This window comes from Lutra lutra, chromosome 4, assembly GCF_902655055.1.
Source record: "Lutra lutra chromosome 4, mLutLut1.2, whole genome shotgun sequence".
Lineage (NCBI taxonomy): Eukaryota > Metazoa > Chordata > Mammalia > Carnivora > Mustelidae > Lutra > Lutra lutra.
The window spans coordinates 135,532,765-135,544,964 of NC_062281.1; the positions used below are offsets into that span (position 1 = coordinate 135,532,765).

Genomic DNA, 12,200 nt, shown 5'->3' on the forward strand with positions numbered 1-12,200 from the left:
CCCTTTCTGTATCCCAAAGATTTTGAACTGTTGTGTTTTCATTTTTGTTTGTTTCCATGTATCTTTTTAAATTTCTTCTTTAATTTCTTGGATGGCCCACTCATTCTTTTTTCTTTTTTAAAATTTTATTTATTTATTTGAGAAAAAGAGCACTGGAGAGAGAGCAAGAGAGCACAAGCAGGAGGAGTGGCAGATAGAGAGGGAGAAGCATGATTCCCACTGAGCAGGAAGCCCCATTTCAGGGCTCCATTCCAGGTTCCTGGTCAGGACCTGAGCTGAAGGCAGACACTTAACCACCTGAGACACCCAGGTATCCCCCATTCATTCTTTAGTAGGATGTTCTTTAACCTCCATGTATTTGTGGCCTTTCCAAATATTTTCTTGTGGTTGACTTTCATAGCACTATGGTCTGAATCTTTTTATACCTGGATATACCTCAATCTTTTTATACCTGGTTGAGTTCTGATTTGTGACCCAGTACATGATCTCTACTGGAGAATGTTCCATGTTCATTCAAAAAGAATGTATGTTCTGCTGCTTAAATGTTTTGAATGTATCTATTAAGTCCATCTGGTGTAGTGTGCCATTCAAAGTCCTTGTTTCCTTGTTAATCTTCTGCTTAGATGATCTGTCCATTGCTATGACAGGGTGTTAAAGGCCCCTACTACTATTGTATTGTTATCAATGCATTTCTTTAGGTTTGTTATTGATTTGTATATATTTGGTGCTCCCAAGTTAGGGGCAAAAGTATTTACAGTTGTTAGATCTTCTTGTTGGATAGACCCTTTTATTATGATATAGTGTCCTTCTTTATCTCTTATTACAGTCTTTGGTTTAAAATCTAGTCTGATACAAGGATGGCTACTCCAGCTTTCCTTTGAGGTCCATTAGCATAAGAGACGGTTCTCCACCCCCTCTCTATCAGGAGGTGTCTTTGGGTCTAAAATGAGTCTTTGTAAACAGCATACTGATGGGTCTTGTTTTTTTATTCATTCTGATACCCTGTCTTTGTTGGAGCAGTTAGTCCATTTACATTCAGGGTAATTATGGAAAGATATGAATTTAGTGCCATTGTATTACCTGTAACATTGCTGTTCCAATAGATTGTCTCTGTTCCTTTCTAGTCTTTGTTACTTTTGGTCTCTCTCTCTCTCTGCTCAAAGTCCCCTTTAATATTTCTTAAGGGTTGGTATAGTGTTCACAAACTCCTTCAGTTTGTGTCTTAGAACCTTTTTATCTCTCTTTCTATTCTGGATGATAGCCCCTGGATTAATTATTCTTGGCTATATATTTTTCCCACTTTAGAGTTTGACTATATCATGCCAATCCTTTCTGGCCTGCCAGGTCTCTGTAGACAGTGCTGCTGCTAGTTTTTTCCCACTAGCTGTCCTTTGCAGAGATTCTCTTTGCTTGCAGTGGGGACTATTTGACCTTCATGTAGGTGTGTTTTGCTTTGTTTGTTGAAAGAAGTCTGGAAAGAAAGAAAGAGGAAAAAAAAGAGCCTCATCCTCAAATAAGAGAAAATAAAAAAAAGAAAAAAGAAAAAGAAAAAAACAAAGAGACAATCAAAAAAACTATAAGCCTGATTCCAAAGAAAAAAAAAGGGGGGGGGGGAATAAAGAAAAACAAAAGAAAAGAACCCTGATCCAAAAAACAAGACAAAACAAAATAAAACAAAAAACACAAGAGAAAGAGAAAGGAAATGAAAAAACAAACTTACAAACAAAAAACTGTAAGTCTGATTCCAAAGGGGGGGTAAATAAAAAAGGAAAAAATAAAAGAAAAAAAGAATAAGAGAACAAAAAATACAGCCTGGTCTTATTTCCGTCAGAACTGAAGGGGACGCTGTGAGGCACTGTATAATCAGTACACTTGGTGTTTGTGGTATGCTGCCTGGGTTGTTCTTCTCTGGGAGAGGTCTACTGCGTTGGCACAGTTAGTCCTGACCCAGTGAAGAAAAAAAAGCACTTGCCAAGCACAGGGGGTGTGGGGTTTGACGAAAGCAGCTCCCACCTCCACTAGGGGCCGCTGTGTTGTTCCCTGCTGCCTGGCTGTATTGGTAGTGGGAGTAAAATGGCAACATACCATTCTGTCCTCCAGTTGGGGGCTCTCACACTCCCACTGTTCCGGAAGCCCTCATGCAAAGGTGAGGGTCACAACATGCCTGGCGCCCATCTGTCTTGCATTTGTCTCTGGTGCCCTTGGGATTCAAAACTCCAAATCTTAAAGTAATGGCACCACTTTGGTCTGCTTCATCCTCTGGGTTAGAGGCTTGCTGCTCTCTGACTAGTGCTCTTTGTCCCAGAAAAAGAGTTTTTCACCTGTGCAGTGTGCTGATTCTATGCTTTGGCAACATGAAAAGCAGCAACCAGGTTATCCAGCCTCTGTGCACACTTGTTTGCTGCCAATGAAAGGCCATTTGCTGGTGCCTGCAGTGTCTTTTGTCCTTGGAGAGGATATAAACTTTCTTCAAAATGTACTCCAGGAAGGGGAACAGTTTCTCCCAGTGAGACCTCTGAGATTCCTACTGCACTTTGTTCAAGCTCCTGGGCCAGAGATGTTCTACTCTCCAGGAGCACATGCTCTCCAGGAGCACATGCTACCTCAACTCTCTCACAAAAGTCACAAACTTTCCAAAAGCTCAGAGTCTGAGCTATATTCAATGTTTGTAAAAAACTTGCACCACCCAGTTCCCCCAACTCACCAGGCTGTGGTCTGCGAGGTTTTCTTCTTGTGCAAACCCAGCGCCACACTTTCTCAATCGCTCTCTTCCTCTTTCCCTTTTTTCTCCTGTGGGAATTGTTCCCTCCCCTTTGCAGCCTGGCAGCTTTCCTCTCCCCCAATTCACTTCCATACATCTTGCACCTGCCATGTTGTCTTCCTCCAACCGTAGAAATCCTGCTTCTAATCCTCAGATTGATTTCCTGGGTGTTCCAAGTGATCTGACCTCAAGAGAGGAGGAAAGCCCCTCATGCCCCTACTTCTCCGTCATCTCCAGTACTTCTCAACTCATTCCCCATGTAAATTCTTATGTAGTTCTTTGTGGTGGTTTCTGATTCTTGTCCCACCAAACAACAGAAACAAAAAGAAATCATCAATAAGATTTGTTCTCAAGGTATATGCCCAGGAAACACCCAGAAACATATTTGCCTAATATCACAGAGATACAATCAGCAAACTAATAACATGAAATATATTTATTCATCCATCATACAATAAATAATTACTGAAATGTTTGCAGATAGAGCAAGAATAGCTAAGGATAATAAAATTGAGACAATAATAATTTATTGTGAGGCTTAGATCTTGCAAGACTTTTATAAACATTAGCTGCTATAATAATTATTCTTAATAAAGCACTATATTGATTATTATATTGATTATTTTAACAATTTTATTGTTTTTCCTTGCAGTTGAGAAGGGAGATCAGAAGTTGAAAGGGAAGATAGACGCAGTATGGGATGAGAGGGAAGAATACAGAGTAAGGATAAAAGGAGGAAAGATAGTGAGAGCTAGTGAGGTAGCAAAGCTAGAGGGAGAGAGAGACTGAAAGAAAAAAAGAGATTGAGATGAAGCTGCTTCATAAGGATTTTATAAGCTATTACTGTACAATTCTTATTCATAACTAGTTTTACCTAGACAAGCAAGAAAAGAAATACAGAGGTAGGTAGTCTTGGGACAATGTGAATTGTCTTTCTGTTGCTGTGGTGGTTTGTTTTGTTTCATTGCTAATTAGCATGATGTACTAACCAAACATGCCAAATAATACTTTCACACTATTTTAATACTATAAGATGACATGTTCCCTCTTAATATTCTACTTCTCAACTTGATGCAGAATTTCACTATTTTAGATAAGGTCAGCCTGCCATATTTCTGGAGCTATTCATTTGACATTAGCTAAATTTCATAATTGGTTATAGCTTTGAAAAAGTAGAATTTTGGAAGATATTTCATTTGGAGGATAGGAATGGTGGACTGCAGGTGGGCCCAGAGGAACTTTTCAGTGAGAAAATGAGCACGAAGGGCATGTATACTTTTTCTCTCTTCTCTCCTCCTCTGAACACTTTTAGCATGCAAATATTACAACTGCTTGCCCATGGAACAGAGCATTCTTCTGACTATTTTTGTTTATTTATCAAACCTAATCAATTTTGAAGTGGGATATTACCATTATCAACTAAGGTATAATGATTCAATGTGAAAATAAGATTTAAAATGAGAAAAAAAATAGGATTATTTTGATTATTGCTGAAATACCATGGAATCGGAACAATATAACTTCTCTGCAACCTACTCAGTGACATCAAATTTCATATTACAGATTAAGCAGATAAAGAGTAGCTCTGACAATTAAATTAGAAGAGCACAGTTCTAAAATTTCTAATGACTTAAAAACATATTGAAACAAAATAACTTAATTGAAATGCTTTTAAAGTTGTGGAGGGCCATCATGGAGTGTTTTTCAAACATTGAGGGTGGGGTACATGTTTCACCAGGAGTAGGGGTGGGGAACTAAAATACAGTCTTCTACTCCCACCCCTAGGAGTAGTTCTAATACACAGGATATAGCAAAATTGTGGAATTGTATAGAGAAAATGAAAATATTTCAAAGATAATTTTGATCCATAATTTGTTCCCCTCCTCCCAGGTTGAGAACAAAGATCACGAAGACTACACATTTTGAAATTAAATACAAGTCGATACAATCCCAGTACAATCATACATGTTGTTTATCCTAGTTCAAGCCAATTTAACTTGATTAACTTCATTTTCTTTAGGTATAAAATGGCAAGTACAATGAATGCCAACCTCAAAGGTTGCTAACATAAACAATGATGATCAGTTTTTTTTTTTAAAAGATTATTTATTTATTTATTTGACAGAGAGATCACAAGCAGGCAGAGAGGCAGGCAGAGAGAGAGGAGGAAGCAGGCTCCCTGCTGAGCAGAGAGCCTGATGCGGGGCTCGATCCCAGGACTCTGAGATCATGACCTGAGCCGAAGGCAGCGGCTTAACCCACTGAGCCACCCAGGCGCCCCTGATGATCAGTTTTTAACGAAAAATTTTGAGCATTTACCATGTGCCAGTCATTGTGCTAAAGCACTTTACATATATACGGTAAGGACCATATGAGCTAATGCATATTAAAATACCTAGTAGCTTGTGATCTCTCTCTCTATCAAATAAATAAATAAAAAATCTTTTAAAAAATAAATAAATAAAATACCTAGTAGCATGCCTAGAACATGGCAAGCACTAAGTTGTTAGTTTGTTTTTTTTTCAAGTGCTATACAAATAGGTATTACAAATAAACACAAATATAAATAAAGCTAAATAAGACAAAGAAGCTGCCACTAGAGAATACATATACTAGTGGTTAGACAGACTTGGAAATGGATAAAGACAACACCATGTAGTAAGTGCTATTATATTGATAAACAAAAAGATTAGAGAAAGCACAGAAGAGGAAATACAGACAATGGTATTCCAATGTACCACTTCTGTCTTTCCTTCTTCTGTCTTCTCTTTTTCTTCATCTCTTCCTATCTTTCATCTATTATCTCAACAAATGTCCAAACTTATGACTGAATGCAACTTTATTGTGGATGATGAGAGAACATTCCATTTCCTTTCCCCTTCTTTACTCTACCAAACTCTCATCCCAAAGCTGCTATAAATTGGCGTAAGAAACATAATGGTTTAGTTCTTTTTATCTTTTTAAAATTTAGTACTATGTTCCTGTACACTGTATTGTATATGAAAGCTATACCAGGAGATCATGTATGTGAACTAACAGAAGCCTTGGTGGACAATGATGTGGAAAATCTCTTTTAATGAATGAATGTATTATCTACCTGGAATGCCATAAAGAACTTGTTAGCAAACAAAAACAATAAAAACTCCCAAGACCTCCGAAATATGTGTTTATACCAGTGATCCTCCACCTGTGACTCTGGTATTAAATACCTCTTTTTGGACATCTTTACCCTTCTCCTTTTATTTATATGTTTAGAGAAAGCCTGATGTCATGAGGCATAACACAGTTGTTCATCACAGAAGCACTCCTTACATTATGTAAGGCATGGATAAAGATGAGAAAGAAAAAGGCTCTAACATTTATTTAATACCCAAAATGTCCTAGATACTCAAATGTAATCTCATACAATACTAAGTTTCATCTTCCTAAATGCTTTAAAATTTTGGTGTGAGATCAATGAGTTTGACAATTTATATTCTCAGCACTCCATTCTTTTCTTTCCTTGTCATCCATCATTTTATTCTACAGAAAAGAAAATCCTCAGAACTTTGCCCTCGGCATGACTGACTTTCTTTCCCAGTGATGCTATCTGTCTTAATGGAATCAGACAGAGTACTCCGTTTATGTTTGTTTGTTTGTTTGTTTGCACCCTTGAATCTCTGTAGACCATACTAGTTGCCTGCTTTCTCTTCTCATGTTCCTTAACTCTTCACCAATATCACTTCAGGCAGAGTTTTCACTGCAACTTGAATATCTTTCTAGAAGTAGTTTTTAAACTTTAGGAGAAGTATCATTTTTAGCATGCAAAAATATTATCTGAGGAGCTTGTTAAAAATTCAGGTTTCTGGAAATCATCCCCAGAGATTCTGATTCATTTGATATGGAATGGAACCATGGAATCTAAAATTTTATCAAGCACTGTTGGTTACTCTACTGTAGGTGGCTCTTAGCCCTTGGAGAAACATGATTCTAAACTGAGGATAATCTTCTCCTTAGCTTCCTTATTATCACTTTTGGCTAATGGGACATTTCTGTCACTTCCTTAATGGCTTCAGCACCAGGCTGCCAGTCCTCTTTTCCATTAAATGCCCTACTATTATTCTTAGGACAATTGACATCTATTTTGATGAGCCTTCTAGTACTATCGCCAAATCCCTTTTGATCACAATCTTTAAAAGTTAGATTTCAGATTTTGGCATCATCTTGAATTATTCTAACATTTCACATTTTTACTTTTGAAAACATATTAAAACATTTAATATTTTCATATTAAAACATTTAATCCTAACTTTCTTACTTTCTAACTTTTAAAAAACTATGTTTCTTCCATTAGATAATAAAGTTTTCAGTCTTTCTATCTGCCCCTACTTATCCAATCATGATAATAGAAACTTCCAATTATTCCACATCTACTCTGTGTTAGGCCCTCAACTCAGTACTATTTTGCAAATACCTTGTGAGCTTATTATTAACTTCATTTACAGATGCAAAGGAGGCTCAACAAAATTAAACAACATATCCAAGGTTACATAGTTTGTAAATAAAAGAAACTGGGTTTATAACTATGTTTGCATCACTGTAAAATCATTACACTGAGTAACATAACTTTCTTACTCAACTTAGACAAAATGGTCAAGGCATTTTTTCTTCTTGACTCCTCTAGACTTTCCATGGTACTAGTAGGAAGACCTCTCTCAGTAGTCAGCTGACCTTGCTACAAATTTGAGTTCCAGCACTTACTAATCATACAATCTTGATAAGATACTATGTCTCTAGTCCTTAGTTTATCATCCATCAGAATTCGTATTTATCACAGAGTCATGGTGAGAATTACCAAATGTCTGTATTTGATCTGGAATAACAACTTGAATATAGTTAGCATAATAAATTCTGAACTATATTCTTCCTGACACTGTTTCCTGCTTCTCACCCTAATACTAATTAGTAAAAAGGAGGTCACATTAGTCATATAGTGGAAATGTAGGAAAAATCAGCTATAGCAGAAGCTGTTAAAAACAATGGTCTGTTGTTGAGGGAGTATGAGAGAAACCTATATCTCAAGCCTATTGTTAAACTTAATCCTTAAAAGGATGTCTATTTAAATTAGCCTTGACATACCTGCACAGTACTTCTTAAATTAAAAAAATAAATTAATAAATGAGTTTTTGAGTTCTTGAAGTTAGGGAAAATCTTTTTAGCTTAACCACATTTCATTCAGCATATTTATCTGAGTCAATAAGAACTATAGGATTTATGATTAAATTCTACATTTGCATCTCTTCTCCAACAAAATAAATATGTATGTATAAATCTATTATACCAGTGTCAGTCAAATCTCTACAGGAATTTGAAAAGTTTTCCCATAACTGATCACGTTCAAGTACTTGCAAAAGTCAGCCCAGGATATCTCATCACGAGTATCAATACTGCCTTATCATTTTGGGCCAAATTAACACAGAGGATCAACAATTTCCTAAATTATAAATTAATTACCTGAAAAAGCCTTATTAATCCACAGACAATTTCATATAAACTATATTATACATGTATAACTTTAATTGCTAGTTACGTGAACTTTGTATATTTACTATAGCTGAAATTTAGGTGAAAAATATGTCATTTGGTCAGTGCTTCACACTTGTTTTCCAAGTAAAATAGAGGGAGTTCTTTGTCACAAGTACATTAGATAAATAATGCAGGTAAAAGTCAACATGGCTGATTGGCCTGCATGGAAGTTTCCTCAGTCAGGCAGCTTACACTGACCCTCCAAAATGCATCTAGTTTTTCAATGCCAGATTCAATTTCTCTAGAAGGTTGCTTGTGTATAGAAGGGTCCTACCCCTCTTTTTTGAACATTTTGTGTCTTCCAAGGTTGTGACACTATGCCAGATTATTTTTCTCTTGTTATCGTGAACAAAACCCACTGAAAGCTTGAAGCCAGTGTTACACAGTGTTATATGATTGTTCAGGGGCAGAATCATATTCAGTTCCATTAAGGAACAGCCTCTGAATGTCAAGAGAACAGAAGGTTTGTTAAAATTGGACTTATCCTAGTAGTTCGAAAAGAACAGCGTGGCCAATATTCTACCATCATTTGGGAAGAGAAAGCCATGCTGCCATGGCTTACAAAAAAGACCTAATTCCAGGAAAGATTACTCAGATCAGCAACAGCTTGTATTCAAAAGTCAGCCCTTTTTGCCTCTCTTTTTAAACTTTAGCAATGGAAGCATGTAAGTCAATTTTTTAGGGAGATATAGCCCTAAAATGGGCTATATGAATGGTCAAGAAGGGGCAACCTTATATTTTAAGGCCTAACATGCCCGGTAATATCTGAGATTCTATGGGTTGTGTTTTTAAATATACATGTATCTAAAACAAGGTAATTAATAAAGATACTTATACCAAGAAAAATTAACTCTGAGAACTTTACCTAAATATGTGCCTTAGTTCTGCAAGTTCTTTTTCTTTGATCCGTAGGTCATCTTCTAATCTTTCTATTATAATAACATAAGATTCACTGACTTTCTTCTTCCACTCATCTAGTAAAGAAAAACAAATGGGACTGATATGTAGCTGTGCTTTGCAAAATGCAGACACAGATCATAACATACAAGTAATTAAAACTCAGTTTTTATTCTAAATTCTACAATACTTAATTTAAATTACTGATTGTGAGCTTAAAATACAGATGTTTATATCTACAAAATGCAATCATATTGAATTGTAGTAATTAAGAACCCATTTGATATTGGATAATATATTTACATAAAAGAATATATTTGCCTTATTTCATTTGATCTTATTGCATTTTAATTATATCAATCTCTAGTTCCTAGACAAAAGTTTTCAAATACTTGATATTTAAGATATAATTCTAAAATCTCCATATTCAGCAGTATTCCTAGGAACGTTTTACCTAACAACTAATATACTTTTGTAAGAAATTTTCTGTTTTCTTTAAAAATCTTGCAGAGAAAAATAATTTGAGTTCAGATAATCTTCTCAACAGTTTCATATAATACATTGTCATTTCCTCCATGTAAAAATTAACAGATACTCCAATGGTGTGTTAATTATCTATAACTACTATCTGAACCATGTTACATTTAAGGATATAAAAATAATTACCAGTGCAAGTTTGGGTTGGTCTAGATTTATAATTTCCCATTTGTTAGAAGTTTCTTCTTTTTCCCAGTGCAGTTCCTCAGGTTACAAGATTCCAAGTTCAAGTGCAATGACAGTCCAGTTGAAAAATACTTTGATAGTCTGGCTAAAAATAAGCTGACTGCCAAATGGAATGTCATGCAACAATGACAAAGAACAAAACAGTTTGTGCTTTCAAGGGTGAAATCATAATGGGAACCAATCAGTCTGTTTAAAACAGCTGTATCAAAAATAAATAGCAAATGTTTCAATAGGATTATTTACCTCCATCAATTGATTATCTATCCATGTAGAGCTTCATGAGACATTTAATAGGTAAATCTAGAAAGTCGTTCAGTTACACCTGAGGTTCACAAACAGCTATTAAAACTATCTAGAGCTCCTTCCTAATCAGTTTCCCCTGAGTTAAAATAATGCTAGTTGGAAAAGAGTGACTGGTGATGGAATTCCCCTCTCTATATAAATACTGGGAACCCACACCCTCTGACATGCTACTAATAGAAATAAGTGTAAGTACTGCCTATATTAGAAGTACAAAATTATAAGAAGAAATTCTCAACATAGACCATGATTAAATTTTACCTGAGTTGATTATGTTGAACACCATAAGAATCATAGATAAAATCTAAGACACTGAGTTCTACAAATGGCAATTCATAAAATAACAATGACGAGAATAATATTGTGAATAATAAGATTGAACACTTCTTGTGTGATAGATACTAGTCTGAGTGCTTTATATACATTTTGTCATTTATACCTCATATGTTGCAGGATTCTGCAGGGTATATATATCATTCCTATATTATAGATGAGAAAATCCAGATTTGCTAGTAGGCGGATGAGTCGGAATCAATTCTGGGTCTATATATTTCTGAAGTTCAAGATAGATATTATTATTGTTAAAGTCTCCCATAATTCTTCTTTCATTCACCTTCCATTTACTTCATGCGGTTCATTTCTCTTGACCTCTAAATATTTCTACTGATATAAATGAACTCAGGGCATGATGTAGAAAAAATGGAAAACATAGAAAAGTTATCTGATTTTTAACTATGTATTTCTTTTGTATAATATAATTATACCTAAAGGATATAGATTTTGATCTTGAAATTCACCTCCAGAGGATATAGTTTTCATGTAACAGGTATGGATGTCACATTTATTATAGTTTAATATTGAAATCGTTTATCTTTTTGAAGTAAATGCTAAGGTAAATTTAGGATTCCCCACACCTTTTTCTCAGAAAAGGTAATCTATGCTCCAGATATAGCTATCAGATATAGCTAGAGAAGTAGATAATCTGACTTCATGGACATTTCTGTCCACCCACAGATAAAACTTTCCTTATCTCTCTTCATCAGTATATGCTGCCATGGCTTTTGCTGTTTGCTTTTCTGTGGGGGCTTCTGGTTACTTGTTCTATGCATTCTGCATTTTCCTTGTTTGAAGGCCAGTTGCACCTGCTTCCCCTTAGCACTTATGAGACACATATCTCCTCATGTCAGAAAGTCTTTGCTGTCCCCAGACAGACAGCCTTTAGGCTCATTGGCCCAGGCACCTGACTTCCTCAATGTTTGGTATTGAAGACCAAGTATTTAGTATAGTCCTGAACACCATACTGGGCAGACTTCTTTAAGAGACTTGTGGTGAGGGGCGCCTGGGCAGCTCAGTGGGTTAAAGCCTCTGCCTTCGGCTCAGGTCATGATCCCAGGGTCCTGGGATTGAGCCCTGCATCGGGCTCTCTGCTCAGCAGGGAACCTGCTTCCTCCTCTCTCTCTGCCTGCTTCTCTGCCTGCTTGTGATCTCTGTCTGTCAAATAAATAAATTAAATTAAAAAAAAAAAAGAGACTTGTGGTCTCCCAAGGTGTAGCCTTGGGAAATAATGCACAAGCTCTCCCTTCTCTCAGATTTCCCTAAAACAATCCATGGTTTCCATATTGTGACTCCAGAGGGTCAGATATGGGAAGCAGGACTGCAGACCTTAAGGACACCTAATCTATTTTTCCTGATCTTCTTTTTCTCTCTCTACTATCTCAAGTCTTACACCAGTATGTGTGGGCATGTGTGTGTTTACTGCCTGTACCGATTGAAGGAAAACCTAGTTATTAGATTATTTTGCATTATTTCTCCAATTTCCTGTTTACAATACAAATTTGATGCATTAATTTTTAGGACTTTTCCTTTTGATTTTCAAAAATGTTTTATTCTTTCAGAAAGGCTGGCTCTTACAAATAAAAGCTTTGATTTTCAAAAGCTACAATTTGTGCTATTA

General features: G+C 36.0%; 1 protein-coding gene across 6 annotated transcripts in view; it reads right to left on the reverse strand.

The window, feature by feature from the left end:
- The window catches only part of TNNI3K (TNNI3 interacting kinase), a 307,291-nt gene extending 295,739 nt beyond the window's left edge, over nt 1-11,552 (reverse strand). For 2 of the 6 annotated variants that reach the window (XM_047725510.1, XM_047725512.1), the window contains exons 1-2: nt 9,890-11,551; nt 9,192-9,300 (exon numbers count right to left, since the gene is read on the reverse strand). In XM_047725510.1, the coding sequence (XP_047581466.1) occupies nt 9,192-9,300; nt 9,890-9,929 (149 nt within the window). In that variant the 5' untranslated portion in view covers nt 9,930-11,551. Of the gene's footprint in view, nt 1-9,191; nt 9,301-9,889 lie in introns of all 6 variants that reach the window. The other 4 variants (XM_047725511.1, XM_047725508.1, XM_047725509.1 and 1 more) reach the window with 4 other exon arrangements.
- Nucleotides 11,553-12,200: the final 648 nt, after the last annotated feature.